Here is a 17,513-nt window from a genome sequence, read left to right as displayed (position 1 = left end):
AACCAAGAATTATGAAAGAAACTGCTGTTGAATGCATAATAGCACTACATACATTGTGATAAGTCAACATTACTATATACATGTCCACTCTGTTAGGTTGATGTCCACCGTGTTAGTTGAATGAGGCTAACACGGTGGACACTAACACGGTGGACATTTTGAGCTAAAGTTAGCCTTCAGCCTGCCTGTGTTAACATAACAGCTAGCATGGACTTGAATAATTGATAAGAAATCTATAATTTCACACAAACATGTTTTGAAAAATTTCAATTTGATTGATCTCCTTATTATTTAGGCCTAACAGAGTGGACACGTTATGTTCAACCACATTAAATTCACTTCATAAAAACATCAACATCAGATAGTAAGAGAGCTAAAAAACCACACAGCTTACCAGAGTTGAGTTTCCCGCCACTGGTGTGATGTTACCTGATGAGAATGATGTCACTGACAAATGTGGTTGTTTTCTTAAAGGGACAGTAACGCAACTTAACAGAGTGGACAGCGACCACAGGGACAGACATAGAACCTTATTTTTTTGTAATTCTTTTTACGATTTTGATAATATACACCATATGACTAAAGAGAGCTTGTCTATGATAATTATATCATAACAAAAAAAAATTAAAAATATATGTTTTTATTTGTTATTTTCTAGATTAAAGTTGAATAAACAGCACCAGGGACATGGCAAAATCGCATAATAGAACTTTAACAAAAGCTTTAAAAAATATATATTCTAATGTTTGAAGCCCATATCACTGTATTTATGATAGACAACAATTTACCATACACAAAGAAACTAATGGAATGAGCAATTGTAAATATTTTGAGGAAATATGACATGATTTATACTGGGGACGCAAAATGCACCATATAAAAAAAATTACCCTTATATCTCATGACACACTATCTGTATGTAATATGGCTTTTAATTTGTTGCGGCTCCAGATAGATTTGTTTTTGTATTTTTGGTCCAATATGGCTCTTTCAACATTTTAGGTTGCCGACCCCTGTCTTACATGAACTACAACACCAAAATACCGAACGTGCGAAAACAAACAAGAGGACAGTATCGATCCAATATTGATACCACTATGCATCGACACTTTCGACAATTGTGTCGACCCCGTGCTGGAGCAGGAGGCTAAAAAAAAAAAGGGGGGGGGGGGGGGGACGTCATACCCCTGATAACCGTAGAAGATGACGAAGAAGGAGCCGACCATCTCCAAGCCTCACAGCGGCTCAGCCCCTCCACGCGTAGCCGGGGAGAGAGTGCCGAGGCTTGGATCTGATAAGCGCGACGTCCCGCTCGGAGGGCACCTTTGTTCTCCTTCACTTCCAACTGGGGATTTCCAACAATGGGCGCGAGATTAGCGTCTCCTTTCACGCCGCGAGCAAGGAGGCAGGTTTCATATTCTTGTCAAATATCGGGTGGTGGTAGAGGAGCGGGGGGGGGGGGGGGGGGGGGGTTGAAGGATTCACGCATTCATGCAAAAACACGAGCTTTTACAGTACAGCCCCCTCTCGATACTCTTTGTTTTTAACCCATACATCATCAAATGAAGTATACGTTCTAAACGTCTTCTTTTTTTTTTTATGCCCACAATAATATTGCTTGTTTAATGCTCCTTTATTGCATAAACAATTGGGAGTGTGCAGGACGCATGAACCCACGGGGGACACGAGCACAGAAGACAGCATTGATTGATTCAGCCGGGGAGGGGAGGGGAGGGGAGGGGAGGGGAGGAAAGGGCATATAAATAAATAACTACAGCAGGAAGATGTGTCCTTTGCAAACACACACACACACCCACGCACGCACACACGCGTCTCAGTTCATAATAAAGCCAGAAGAGACACATTCACACCTATTTTCCACGGCGATGAATAACATCTTCTCAGTGGCCCCGCCCATCCTGAGAGGACAAATTCCCCGTGTCATGCTGCTCAGAGTGTTGTAATACTGCATCACAGAAGTACAGTACTGCATTGCAGTCATCCGACCAATAGGCTTATTTGATTGCAGCTTCTTTTTTTTTTTTGGGGTGGGTGTGGAGGGGAAACATGCAATAAACATGAGTGACTCACACCAACCCCCCACTATATATCTATATGCAGGTCCCATGGGGGGGAGACACCTGTCAATCATCCCATGTTGCCTTGCAGGGTTTGACTGGAGGTGGGCGTGGTCATGCTGTGTGTTCCCGTATAGCAGGGGTCGGCAACCCGCGGCTCTAGAGCCGCATGCGGCTCTTTAGCGCCGCCCTAGTGGCTCTCTGGAGCTTTTTCAAAAATGTATGAAAAATGGAAAAAGATGAGGGGAAAAAATATATTTTTTGTTTTAATATGGTTTCTGTAGGAGGACAAACATGACACAAACCTCCCTAATTGTTATAAATCACAGTGTTTATATTAAACATGCTTCACTGATTCGAGTATTTGGCGAGCGCCGTTTGGTCCGACTGATTTTGGCGGTCCTTGAACTCACCGCAGTTTGTTTAAATCAGGGGTCGGCAACCTAAAATGTTGAAAGAGCCATATTGGACCAAAAATACAAAAAGAAATCTATCTGGAGCCGCAACAAATTAAAAGCCATATTACATACAGATAGTGTGTCATGAGATATAAATTGAATTAAGATGACTTAAAGGAAACTAAATGAGCTCAAATATAGCTACAAATGAGGCACAATGATGCAATATGCACATATAGCTAGCCTAAATAGCATGTTAGCATCGATTAGCTTGCAGTCATTCAGTGACCAAATATGTCTGATTAGCACTCCACACAAGTCAATAACATCAACAAAACTCACCTTTGTGCACTCACGCACAACGTTAAAAGTTTGGTGGACAAAATGAGATAGAAAAAGAAGTGGCATAAAACACGTCCTAGAAAGTCGGAGAAAGTTATACTTGTAAACAAACTACGGTGAGTTCAAGGACCGCCAAATTGAGTAGGACAAAACGGCGCTCGCCAAATACTCGAATCAGTGAAGCATGTTTAATATAAACAGTGTGATTTATAACAATTAGGGAGGTTTGCGTCATGTTTGTCCTCCTACAGAAACCATATTAAAACAAAAACTTTTTTTTCCCCCTCATCTTTTTCCATTTTTCATACATTTTTAAAAAAGCTCCAGAGAGCCACTAGGGCGGCGCTAAAGAGCCGCATGCGGCTCTAGAGCCGCGGGTTGCCGACCCCTGCCGTATAGCAGGGGTCGGCAACCCAAAATGTTGAAAGAGCCATATTGGACCAAAAATACAAAAACAAATCTGTCTGGAGCGGCAAAAAATTAAAAGCCATATTACATACAGATAGTGTGTCATGAGATATAAATTGAATTAAGGGAAACTAAATGAGCTCAAATATAGCTACAAATGAGGCATAATGCTGCAATATGTACATATAGCTAGCCTAAATAGCATGTTAGCATCGATTAGCTTGCAGTCATGCAGTGACCAAATATGTCTGATTAGCACTCCACACAAGTCAATAACATCAACAAAACTCACCTTTGTGCATTCATGCACAACGTTAAAAGTTTGGTGGACAGAATGAGACAGAAAAAGTGGCATAAAACACGTCCTAGGAAGTCGGAGAAAGTTATACTTGTAAACAAACTACGGTGAGTTCAAGGACCGCCAAAATTAGTAGGACAAAACGGCGCTCGCCAAATACTCAAATCAGTGAAGCATGTTTAATATAAACAGTGTGATTTATAACAATTAGGGAGGTTTGTGTCATGTTTGTCCTCCTACGGACACCATATGAAAACAAAAACTTTTTTTCATTTTTCATACATTTTTAAAAAGCTCCTGAGAGCCACTAGGGCGGCGCTAAAGAGCCGCATGCGGCTCTAGAGCCGCGGGTTGCCGACCCCTGCCGTATAGCATAGCATTTAAGCATAATGTACACATTGTGGCTATTATGGTGCGGGGGATGTGCGGTCAAACCACATGGCGCGGTTGATGCATTCAAAGCATCCATCTTTTTTGTTTTGTTTCATCTAATTACTGTTGAAATTCCCCAGTGTTGTATTTCCTCATTCCTACTGTAATTATCCACAAAAACGTTGCCTCCATTACTCCTTTATTGCTGTTGCCAGGCAACACATGCCATAGCCGTGGCAATTGCAGTAATCAAGACTTGTAAATCATTAATAGGTCCAATAAGGAATATGCTGGCACTTACTATAAGGTACATTTGTGTCTGTCTTCTAAAAACACATGTATTTAATAGTCTTTCCAATTGAGCAGGAGTTGTAGAAACATTACCTAGAATGACCATTTGCAATACCAGACTTGATATTTTGAAAAAAGGTTGCTTGAACGATAAAATTAGTTTTGCAGGAATAACTGAGTAGTCTCAGGATTATGTATATATAAAAAGCTAATAATTTTATATAATAGTGTTTATTCTCCCATGACATTTGTACTGTTGTGCTTTGGCGCCATCTGGTAGCAATACTAAAAACTGCAGGTAGAGGCACAATAAGCACGTGACAGACTCCATTGTGTTCTTTTGAATAATTTCCTGCAGAAATAATACATATGTATTTGTTTCACCGAGCAGGTGCTGACGCATCAGTAACACATGCATGGCAAGCGCTGCTTCAAGTGGGTTTTGCTGGCACGGCAGTAAAAGGATATCAGAGGAGACGAAGTCTCAGCAAAACAGAGGTTGCAGAGGAATAAAATACATTTCCAATACACCGCCTCTACGTAAATGCGTTTAGATTTTATATGCAAATGCATAAATTCATATGCTCTTATATAAATGCAAGCCCTTACGTTTGCTCAGTCCTCTGGGATGATCATACATCAAGTTTGCAGCATACAGAAACACTTCATAAAAGTGAGACTGACTGCTTTACTTTTAAGTTGTACTTGCATGATCAGTTTGTGCTGGATAAATGTTAGTGATTACTGCCATCTCCTGGCTGAAAAGTGTAACAGCATTCCTTGTTGGCTGATTTTAAATTGCATGTTGGGGAGATTAGGCTTTTTCTTCCAAACTTTGGGCTAAATAAAGAGTTATTAAAAAGTTAAGACTAGATGTTACATTGCACATCAAAACTGTCTCAACTCTGTATATTTTCAGCCAATAATTGGATATGTACAGTATATATATACACATTAATTCAACAGCTACTATAGCAAAACATGGCTCCTAATGGGATTTAAAGCAAATGCCATAAACTCTGTTATAAACATTTGAGCTTGAATAAAAATGGCGAACCTTGCAGTACCTAAAATAAGACTCCAAACAATTACGTTCTGGTCTGAACACATGTGCACTTTATTGGGACAGTCAGTGTACTTTGTCTGGCACCCCACATTACCCCATCACCTCTAGACCCCTTACCCCACCACCCTGGGGGATGGATGGAACAGCCAACAGGGGGCGGTGGAACAGGTCACAACTGGGATTTGCATAACAAAAAAAAATAAAGGACCAAGATTTTTTTAAGGCTGAAAGTACAAAAAACCCAGACATAATTTACATACAAGCGATACTACCACCATGTTAAGTATGCACCAACCACTGGGCAGCCTTCACAGAGGCAAATACGTGTCTGAACAATGCAGTTAACATTTGGAATCATGTGTCATATGCAGTTAGACATTTGGAATGACTCAAAGAAAAAAAACATGTACATTTTTAAGTCCCAGGATGCAAGTACAGATCGCTGGGCTGCTTTATTAAACCTTGCCAAAACATTACGGTCTTCATCGTTCCAGTTTTATTTGTTTCTTTTTAATCCTGAGTCAAGCGCCAAAAACTAAACGAAGCCATGCCAATGATCTGGTCATAGGCCCTGCGCTCGAGTATGTATGAATGTGTGGTCGTTTTGCACAGAGCTGAAAATGTTGGGCATTTTGGTTGGGGAAAGGGGAGGAGGAACAGTCTGTTTAGAAGCATTTACGGTGGACGATGGAGGGGCCGGACTCATCGTACTCCTGCTTGCTGATCCACATCTGCTGGAAGGTGGACAGAGAGGCCAAGATGGAGCCTCCGATCCAGACAGAGTATTTACGCTCAGGTGGGGCAATGATCTGCGGGGATGATATATAATCATTAGCACATTGTCATAAGTATAAATCTTGACTTTAATATCGTTGCTTGTGCTCACCTTGATCTTCATGGTGGATGGGGCGAGGGCGGTGATCTCCTTCTGCATCCTGTCAGCGATGCCGGGGTACATGGTGGTGCCACCAGACAGCACAGTGTTAGCGTACAGATCTTTACGGATGTCCACGTCGCACTTCATGATGCTGTTGTAAGTGGTCTCATGGATACCGCAGGATTCCATACCTGAGAGAACAAGCCAACATTAGCGGGTGTGTACGGCAGATTAGTCAAGGATGTGGAGGAGAGAACCTACCCAGGAAGGAAGGCTGGAAGAGGGCCTCAGGGCAACGGAACCTCTCATTGCCGATGGTGATGACCTGTCCGTCGGGCAGCTCGTAGCTCTTCTCCAAGGAGGAGGAAGAGGCGGCGGTGCCCATCTCCTGCTCGAAGTCCAGGGCGACGTAGCACAACTTCTCCTTGATGTCACGCACAATTTCCCTCTCGGCCGTGGTGGTGAAGGAGTAGCCGCGCTCTGTCAGGATCTTCATGAGGTAGTCTGTGAGGTCACGGCCAGCCAGATCCAGACGCAGGATGGCGTGGGGCAGGGCGTATCCCTCGTAGATGGGCACTGTGTGGGTCACGCCATCACCGGAGTCCATGACGATACCGGTGGTACGACCAGAGGCGTACAGGGACAGCACGGCCTGGATGGCAACGTACATGGCGGGTGTGTTGAAGGTCTCGAACATGATCTGCGGAAATGAGAACATTTAAGATCAACAGCATGTCCAGTTAACTTTCAGTGACCACTGCATTTCTGCATGCATTAACTCCAGTTAGTAAAACAAAGTGCAGAAATTCAACATTCCTTCCACACTTGTGCATGTCAGACTTGGCTAAAAAAAAAAAAATTTAGAGGAAAAAAGGCACACAGTCAAGAGACCTGTTGATGATAGATCATCTCATAGAGAGATCCTGGAGGGGGAGGAAGTAGAAGGGTAAGAACGGAAAAGGAGAATATTTGTAACACGCTTGGTTTGTGTGTGCATACCTGGGTCATCTTCTCCCTGTTGGCTTTGGGGTTCAGGGGGGCCTCTGTGAGCAGGACGGGGTGCTCCTCGGGGGCAACTCTCAGCTCGTTGTAGAAGGTGTGATGCCAGATCTTCTCCATGTCGTCCCAGTTGGTCACAATACCGTGCTCAATGGGGTACTTCAGGGTGAGGATACCCCTCTTGCTCTGGGCCTCGTCACCAACGTAGCTGTCCTTCTGACCCATGCCGACCATCACGCCCTAGAAATGACACTTATTAGTGCCAGTGTCCCAAAAAAAGTTTCCAATAAATGGTAAAATCAAAAAAATTACCTGATGTCTGGGGCGGCCGACAATGGAGGGGAAGACAGCACGTGGGGCGTCGTCTCCAGCGAATCCGGCTTTGCACATTCCGGATCCGTTGTCAACAACCAGTGCGGCGATTTCATCTTCCATGGCTGAACTGAAAATCAAATTAAAAAAGCTTTAGCCAACATTCACTTCTATAAATCAAGCTTTCACTTCCTGCTTGGGGAAGAGGAAGTCCCCCAGTCGCCGCTAGGGGGAGGGAGCGAGCACACATTCTTGTGGCCAGACAAAAGGAAGTGGCGCTGTGTGCACTTGTTACCATATAAGGGCATGGTTGGGTTTTGAGCAGCTTTACGGTTACCGGCTGTCATGGCGCTCAGCCAGGGCGGCAGAGTACTGAGAGCAGAAAGACAACCGGTGCCACTCCCTCTAGTTCATTGTTCCAGCCTACACGGCCCGATTTTTTTCAAAGCATACTCATACCACGTCATTCAATAATTATTCGAGGAAGCACATTTTAATAAGCTGACGCCATCTTAACCGGCTTTGAGTCATGTGTTCATCAATGAGCGACGCCATTTCCTGAAAGCCACGCCTTATGAGACACTATCCATCAAGCTACGCATTTTACGCAGTCATGTTCAGTAGCTAAACGAAGCAGTTTAACACAGTTAAGTCAAAAATTCGCATTTTAAGCAATAAGGGACTGTAAAGTGAGATACTGTCAGGGCGGTGGCGGCAAGATGTGGCTAATGCTAACAAGCTAAAGTAGGTCACACCCCGCTGCAGAGAGCACAAAGGGAGCACCCACTTGTCCAGACACCCCATATTTTCCAGAATATACCACCCCGCTCAATAAGAACCACTAAGCCACATAGACTAAAGCCGCGACGTCAAATACCACTTTAAGCGCTCACAAAGTCGCATTTGCCATAAGCCGGTTACAGCCAAGTTGTGTTAGAACCACCGTAGAAAAGCAACGTAAATAGCCCCAAAACGGAGGTACATTTTAAATAGCCCCAAAATGGAGGTGCATTGTAAATAGCGTCAAAATGGATAATAACTTCAAGTCTTATAAACAGCATTTTGTTTAGACAAAGTATCGTGGCCGCCAGTAAATTACATTCAAACACTAATCCACGACACGTCAAGCGTTTGCGGCCTTTACAAATGCTAATTAAATGCATAATATGTAGCCTTACCTTAAGGTGGGGGGGGCTTTTCGCTTTAAGGGAAACTGGTTTCAGGTAAATGATATCCCGCACGAGCTGCGTGTGACGACGCTCAGAGTGAATCAGCTCGTGGAGGGCGCGTGGTTTTTATACCGCCTTAGTGGCCCGGCTCGAGCCATATAAGGTAAACTTTGGAAATGGCGTCTTCTGATTGGTCCGGCGTCATGCAAAGCGAGCACGTCGCCGCCTGCTCGGAGCTCTCGCGATGCTGAGGGCGAGAGAAGTGAGAGGGAGGCGACCATTGCAAAAAAAAAAAAGAAAGATGAACAAAAATCAAGTGGGAATGGATTTCATGTGGACAACATGGCGAGAATAATCCCTTCATATAATCGTTTACACATTCCGTTGACAAAGAATGAACTACCTTTTTACTAAAAGGGACATATTGTAAACACTGATGAAACAACGTGATGTGATGCTGATGTGACACTGCATGTAGTCACCACACATGACACTCATACCTTTACTATGACACTCATACCTTTACTATCAAAGTGATCACATGACTGCAGTCCTTTTAGCGTGCACGTTAACTGAAAATGTTTTGCACCAGTAGTTAGCTAGTCTAAACAACTTTTAAGCAGGCCTCCATTGTCAGACACAAGTAGCATGCAGGTATTTAAAGTTAGACTGGCTGCATCTTCCTCCTTTTGACACTTCCTCTTATAATGCATTGCAACAAGTTGTCCATGTCTGCCCAGTTTTGTGTCCTGGTTCGCTTCACACGTTTATGTCCTCATGTGACTCGACAAATATTTTCATAAAAGCCAGTGTGACAAAACCACACAAACGCCTACAGCAAAAGAAAACTAGACTGTGCAAATTTGCACTGAGTCCTAATTGTCATTGTTATGGTTCAAAAGGAGCATGCTTGAGGTGGGCAAAGGTCCACTGAGACAACTTATTCATTTACAGGCCTTCAACTCACAAAACAAGTTCCCCCACCTCACGCAATAATGCTACCTTTTGGATATTAGTGATTCCTCCTCCATTGTCGGCGCCATAATGGTATAACAAGGATTGGCTGGGAAATGTTTAACCAGACAAAGGGAGCGTCCTGAAGGTTTCCACGGACGTGAGTGGGCGATGTGGTTATTGACACCATGACAACGAGCTGTCAGCGGATATGCATGATATTTATATGTGGCCGCTTAAGTGGCATGTTGTTAACACCTTTCAGGGAATTTCAACCAGCCAAACTGGCGGGCATACATGCCCTGAGTAGACTCTCCTCACATGCCATAACTGTGTGTGTACAAACCTGGATGCAAATGCTCTGAATAAAATATGTAATTTAAATTACACAATTTACTACTAATACACTCTGAATCTAATGATGTGTACAATGATCACCCAAATGTGCAAATTATCAGCATCATAAAAGCCAATGAGTGACCAAGCACTAAAGCACGCGTGCTTATATGAGTGGGCAATTCAAAGGGCGACAGCCAATAATAAGCAGCAGCCCGTTCTGATGACAGTGCATGTGTGTTTGCATTCTGAGAGCAAAACCCCGCTTTGTGCTGACCAGTGTCGGCCAAACAATATGTAATCGCACGCACACACATCCACCATGTTTACCAGTGAACTCAAGTGTTGCGACACACTGGCGGTGAGGTCATCAAGTACCGAGCTAACCAACCTGCCAGGCTGCCGAGGAAGCATTTGTGTTCTGCAGCATGGCCACTCCCTGCCTTACTTCATCCATAACTTCCTGTTCCTTTTAGTAGTCTGTTCACTAATCAATTATATTCTCTTGTATTAAATTCAATTAAACTATTATTGATAGTAAGCAAGTGTTTTGGGGTTTATGTTTTTAGATAGCTAATAATTCTGCACTCGCTATTCACATTTGTACTAGTGGCTACTATCTTTAGGACGTACTGCTATAGAGGAACACAAAGTTCCTCTATAAAGCAGGGCCACTATATGTTTTGAAATGTATTCAAAAACGAGTCAGTATCAGTGTTTTTCAACCTTTTGAGCCAAGGCCCTTTTTTTTTTCATTGAAAAAATGCAGAGGCACACCACCAGCAGAAAAACTAAAAAATGAAAATCAGCAGCCGATATTGACAGTAAAAAGTCGTTCTCACAATTGTTGGATATTAATTCAAACCATAACCAACCATGCATCAATATAGCTCTTCTCTCAAAAGTATCACGCCGTGACTTATTTAGAGTTTTTTGGTGTTTTCCTGTGTGTGTTTTAGTTCTTGTCTTGCGCTCCTATTTTGGTGTTGATTGCCATGTACGGATGTACTTTGTGGACGCCGTCTGCTCCACACGCTGTAAGTCTTTGCTGTCGTCCAGCATTCTGTTTTTGTTTACTTTCCAGCCAGCTCAGTTTTAGCTTTGTTTTGCATAGCCATCCCTAAGCTTCAATGCCTTTTCTTAGGGGCACTCGCTTTTTGTTTATTTTTGGTTTAAGCGTTAGATACCCTTTTACCTGCAAACCATCATCGTCATTCCCGACATCTACAAAGCAATTAGCTACCTGCTGCCACCTACTGATATGGAAGAGTATTACACGGTTACTCTGTCGAGCTCTAGACAGCAAACACTCAACGGCACATTTGCGGATTATAATTACTGGTTTGAAAAAAATATTTTTAACCCAATTAGGTGAAATTACATAATCTCCCACGGCACACCAAACAATATCTCACGGTACGCTTGTGTGCCGCGGCACAGTGGTTGAAAAACACTGCTCTGTATGACAGGATCTGTTTAAGGACCTTCTAATAAATCATGGTCAAAGATCACAACAAAAAAGGCAAGCCAAAAATCCTCTGTATAAAAGGAACACACTATTTAAAGATGTTCCAAATACTCTGCAACTATCCTTTATATAGGATGAAAATGTTTCAAAGTATTTAAAAATGTAATAAATAAATGATAAATGGGTTGTACTTGTATAGCGCTTTTCTACCTTCAAGGTACTCAAAGCGCTTTGACAGTATTTCCACATTTATCCATTTACACACACATTCACACACTGATGGCGGGAGCTGCCATGCAAGGCGCTAACCAGCAGCCATCAGAGGCAAAGGGTGAAGTATCTTGCCCAAGGACACAAGGGACGTGACTAGGAAGGTAGAAGGTGGGAATTGAACCCCAGTAACCAGCAACACTCCGATTGCTGGCACAGCCACTCTACCAACTTCGCCACGCCGTCCCTGTACCGTATTTTTCGGAGTATAAGTAGCTCCGGAGTATAAGTCGCACCGGCTGAAAATGCATAATAAAGAAGGGAAAAAACATAAGTCGCACTGGAGTATAAGTCGCATTTTTTGGGGAAATTTATTTGATAAAACCCAACACCAAGAATAGACATTTGAAGGGCAATTTAAAATAAAGAATAGTGAACAGGTTGAATAAGTGTACGTTATATGACGCATAAATAACCAACTGAGAACGTGCCTGGTATGTTAACGTAACATATTATGGTAAGTCATTCAAATAACTATAACATATAGAACATGTTATACTTTTACCAAACAATCTGTCACTCCTATGCCTGGTATGTTAACGTAACATATTATGGTAAGTCATTCAAATAACTAACATATAGAACATGTTATACTTTTACCAAACAATCTGTCACTCCTAATCGCTAAATCCGATGAAATCTTATATGTCTAGTCTCTTACGTGAATGAGCTAAATAATATTATTTGATATTTTACGGTAATGTGTTAATAATTTCACACATAAGTCGCTCCTGAGTATAAGTCGCACCCCCGGCCAAACTACGAAAAAAACTGACTCAGTCCGAAAAATACGGTACTCTAAAAATCAAAGGTCATGACAGGACATGCTGTTTTGAAGAACCTCCTGTGAAATCTGTGTTCAAAGATCCTTTTATATGACAGGTCACACTACTGTTTAAAGTCACACTACTGTTGAAAGGATGTACAAACAGTTCAATCCCCCGGGCTCTGGGTTTTTCTGTGTGGAGTTTGCATGTTCTCCCAATGACTGCATGGGTTCCCCTCCGGGTACTCCGGCTTCCTCCCATCTCCAAAGACATGCACCTGGGGATCGGTTGATTGGCCAACTAAAAATTTGCCCAAGTGTGTGAATGTTGTCTGTCTATCTGTTTTGGCCCTCCGATGAGGTGGCGACTTGTCCAGGGTGTACTCCACCTTCCGCCCGAATGCAGCTTGAGCTACGCTCCAGCACTAAATGACAGGACCACTACACTATTTTTAAAGACATGGTCCAAAAAAGCTCCTGTCAAAGATCCTCTATGAGATAGGTGTGTTCGGTAATTTTTTTAACGGACAAACAAAACACTAGTCAAAGAGCCTTTAAATGAAATCTGACTTTGCAAGCGGTCTAATTTTAGATGTTATGCATCATCATACCTAATACATCAAAAGTGAAAGTATTAGTAACACTACAGGTTACATTAATAAACCCAATACCAAACAGCAAAACACAGCAGGATTTGCATTATATAAAAAAAGGCCTGTTGCTCCAACAAGATGTGCAATGTAATATTACTTAGTGGTCACAGCTTATTGCATCAATGACAATTAAATATAATTGTACACTGCATCCTGCAGTATGTTATAATGTAACCCACTGACCCATTGTTTGCCATCTGTGGCTGGTCACAAGGAAACGCCATTTAGAGCCAACCACCCCCACCCCCTTTCCTGCCTCCCTTACTCGTGCTTTTATCATACAGCCAATAGATTGCTCCTCTGCAGCGTCATTGATCTGTGGGTCACCACGGCGATGGGCTCACTCCTAGGCCAGTTCACCAGCTGTGCACGTGTGTGTGTGTGTGTGCCAGCTGGCTAGTTGTATGTGCTCCCATTGGATTACCTTCCCATTAAAAGCCCAAATGGATCTTTTACCTCCAAGCCCCCGCCTCCTTCAGGCCATCAAGGTAGCCTGTCCCAGTAACATGACATCAGTTCTCATTAAAGGGACAAAGAGACAAGTTAGTATGCAAGAAAAAAACTAGGTGTACAATACAACTATGACCCACTTTTGTCAGTTGGACAAGGGAACCCTCTCCCTTTAATGACCAAACTGATGTAATAATAAACACATGCAGCGCTTAGGGCCTTGTCTTTAATGCCTCCCTCAAACATTAACTGACAACAGACCCTTGTCCTTTTCCTCAGCAACAATTCACTTCCTTTCAGTACAGACCCGAAAAGTAAAAAGAAAAGGCATTTTTAACGCAACCAAAACTCACAAATTATTTTTAATGAATACAAAGTACAAGTGACCATATAATTTACCCATTATTGCTATTCTATTTGATGAAGACACACACCTTCCCTGACACTCCCAAGCATGGTGGGATAACCAGCAGCTTATTATCTGCCATCTGTGTCTGATGGGAGCACTCCTATTTTTTCCAAATGTAAATTCTTAGGATGGAGAGCATTTGTCCTAACATCCTAAGATCCAACGCAAGTGAATGACACGCACATTCACTTTGACCTCTCATCCTTACACTATCTTTACATCAAAGTTATCCTACACCAATGTACATTTCTTACAAAAAACCACCATAAAATAACAGTTCAGAGCTTATCTTTAACAAAAGCCTAAAACATTGCATTTATCCATCTAACACAGTTGTTCTTAACCTGGGTTCGGTGAGTCGGGCTCAGGGGTTCGGCGGAGGTCAAGATACACCCGACTCATCGTGTAAATAAAAACTTCTCCCTATCGGTGTATTACGGATACGGCAACAGCAGAAGTCTCACTGATTTGCAGGTGTGTAATTTGTTGTGAGTTACTGCACTGTGTTGGTTTTGTTCTTTGAACAAGGTGATGTTCATGCACAGTTCATTTTGTGCACCAGTATAAAAACATGGTAAAACTTTAGTATGGGGAACATATTCACCATTAGTTGCTTATTAACCCTCTAACCCTAACCAAATAACTCTAAATTAAGTCTTGTTACTTAGAATATCAATCAATCAATCAATGTTTATTTATATAGCCCTAAATCACAAGTGTCTCAAAGGGTATGTTCCCTTAGTGTCCAAAAAACTCTAAATCAAGTCTTTGTTACTTAGAATATGTTCCCCATACTAAAGTGTTACCAAAAACATAACTTTTGTCTTGAATTTGGAAAAAAAAACATTTTATTTTTCACTAAAGAAGGGTTCGGTGAATGCGCATATGAAACTGGTGGGGTAAGGTATCTCCAACTAGGTTAAGAACCACTGATCTAACATCACAAGTGAATGACACACATTCACTTTGACCTCTCATCCTTACACTGTCTTTACATCAAAGTTATCCTACACCAATGTATATTTCTTACAAAACCACCATAAAATAACAGTTCAGAGCTTCTTATCTTTAATAAAAGCCTAAAACATAGCATTAAACCATCCAACACAAGTGAATGACACACATTCACTTTGACCTTTCAACACAAATTCACTTTTACCTATCATCCTTGCTGTCGTTACACCAAAGTTATCCTACCCCAATGCACATTTGATACAAAAAACAAGCCTAAAATAACAATTTGAAGTTTCTTATCTTTTAACAAAAGCCTAAAACATAGAATTGATCCATTCAACACCAAAAGTGAATGACAGACATTCACTTTGACCTTCCTTACACTGTCATTACATCAGTTATCCTACACCAATGTACATTTCTTAAAAAACCCCACCATAAACAGTTCAGAGCTTCCTACTTTTAACAAAAGCCTAAGACATAGCATGTATCCATCCAACACAAGTGAATGACACACATTCACTTTGACCTCATCACAAATTCACTTTGACCTCTCATCCTAACACCGTCTTTACATCAAAGTTATCCTGAAGTTGGTAGAGTGGCCGTGCCAGTAATCGGAGGGTTGCTGGTTACTGGGGTTCAATCCCCACCTTCTACCATCCTAGTCACATCCATTGTGTCCATTGGTGCTGGTTAGCGCCTTGCATGGCAGCTCCCGCCATCAGTGTGTGAATGTGTGTGTGAATGGGTGAATGTGGAAATACTGTCAAAGCGCTTTGAGTACCTTGAAGGTAGAAAAGCGCTATACAAGTATAACCCATTTATTAAATGTATTTATTATACAAAACCATGTATAAAATAACAGTCCAGAGCGTCTTACCGTTAACAAAAGCCTAAAACATAGCATTTATCCATCCAACACAGGTGAATATGACACACACATTCATTTACACGTCTTTACATCAAAGTTATGCTACACCAATGTACATTTTTTACAAAAAAAACCACCATACAATAATAACAGTTCACAGCTTCCTATTTTTAACAAAAGCCTAAAATAGCATTTATCCATCCAACACATTCACTTTGACCTCTCAACACAAATTCACTTTAACCTCTCATCCTTACGCTGTCTTTACATCAAAGTTATCCTACTCCAATGTACATTTCTTACAAAACCCCCATAAAATAACAGTTCAGAGCTTATCTTTAATAAAAGCCTAAAACATAGCATTCATCCATCCAACACATGTGAATATGACACACAAATTCACTTTGGCCTCTCATCCTTACACTGTCTTTACATCAAAGTTGTCCTACACCAGAGAACATTTCTTACAAAACCACCATAAAATAACAGTTCAGAGCTTCTTATCTGTAATAAAAGCCTAAAACATAGCATTTATCTATCCAACACAAGTGAATGACAGACACATCCACTTTGATCTCTAATCACAAATTCACTTGTGACCTCTCATCCTTACGCTGTCTTTACATCAAAGTTATCCTACACCAATGTACATTTCTTACAAAACCACCATAAAATAACATTGTATCTTTAATAAAAGCCTAAAACATAACTTGTGTGTGTGTGATACATGTTAACGACACATTCACTTTGACCTCTCAACACAAATTCTCTTTGACCTATCATCCTTGCTGTCTTTACACGTAAGTTATCCTACACCAATGTCCATTTCTTACAAAAAACAAGCATAAAATAACAATTCGAAGCTTCTTATCTTTAACAAAAGCCCAAAACATAGCATTTATCCATCCAACAACACAAGTGAATGGCACTTTCACTTTGACCTCTCCTCCTAACACTGTCTTTACATCCAATGCGAATATATTACATAAAACCAACATAATATAACAGTTCAAAACTTCTTGTCTTTGACAAACGCCCAGCAACATAACATTTATCCATTCGTCAGTAAAAAAAATACATTAACGGTCAAATATTTTTTATAGCTTTTTGATCGTTATGTATTCACTCTTACTGTCAAATATTTTTTTATAGCTTTTTGATCGTTATGCATTCACTCTTACTGTTTTAAAAAATATATATATATATATTACCTTGTAAGTTGCTTGTTTGCTTGCTCAAAGCGCTGAAACCCGACAGGAGAGAGTTGCAGGGCGATGGTCGTCAAAGTACTGAATTGAAGTTAACTCACGATTAATTTATACCTTCGATGTGACGTACACATAAAAGAGGGCTTTGTAACGTTAGACGAGCATCTTTCATCTCTTTCATACCCTTATGACACCAACTTACGTTTCGACGAAACGACAATGTCAAACTATTATTTATTTTGCGTGTTGTTTTGCCGTGCTTTTATTTGTGTTTTTATTTGAATACGATTATGTTGCGTTCACGGATCCTGTGAAAATAACATTGTAATATCCACGCTTGTCAACTTGTATACACCGAATGTACAAAAGCGTGTGTTTTGTTTTTTAAATTGCAATAACTCTCTCGACAAAGCAAACACTTCCATTATAAATATTCTAAATATTTGGCGTGCCAACTACGTGGGGAATTCCCATCAAATTCATCATCTGATCACTGTTTAAAAGCTGGGCTACTTTGTTTCTCTTTGAATGGGCAAGATGTCCACCTATGATTGGCTGGCG

General features: G+C 41.3%; 1 protein-coding gene across 2 annotated transcripts; it reads right to left on the bottom strand.

Annotated features, from left to right (window-relative positions):
• Positions 1–5,280: 5,280 nt before the first annotated feature.
• actb2 (actin, beta 2) lies at positions 5,281–17,107 on the bottom strand. 2 transcript variants are annotated; one of them, XM_062036902.1, is made up of 6 exons: positions 16,956–17,107; positions 7,442–7,571; positions 7,130–7,369; positions 6,392–6,830; positions 6,140–6,321; positions 5,281–6,062 (listed from the first exon to the last, which is right to left on the bottom strand). In XM_062036902.1, the coding sequence occupies exons 2-6, from the start codon at positions 7,562–7,564 to the stop codon at positions 5,919–5,921; spliced, it is 1,128 nt and encodes a 375-aa protein (XP_061892886.1). In that variant the 5' UTR covers positions 7,565–7,571; positions 16,956–17,107; the 3' UTR covers positions 5,281–5,918. The 2 variants fall into 2 exon arrangements, with proteins under 2 accessions (XP_061892886.1, XP_061892885.1); XM_062036901.1 differs by lacking the exon at positions 16,956–17,107 and adding an exon at positions 8,620–8,785.
• Between the last annotated feature and the right edge of the window lie 406 nt (positions 17,108–17,513).

This window comes from Entelurus aequoreus, linkage group LG25, assembly GCF_033978785.1.
Source record: "Entelurus aequoreus isolate RoL-2023_Sb linkage group LG25, RoL_Eaeq_v1.1, whole genome shotgun sequence".
Classification (NCBI taxonomy): domain Eukaryota; kingdom Metazoa; phylum Chordata; class Actinopteri; order Syngnathiformes; family Syngnathidae; genus Entelurus; species Entelurus aequoreus.
The sequence above is the reverse complement of the archived record's forward strand: the minus strand, read 5'-3'. Positions and strand labels throughout refer to the sequence as shown.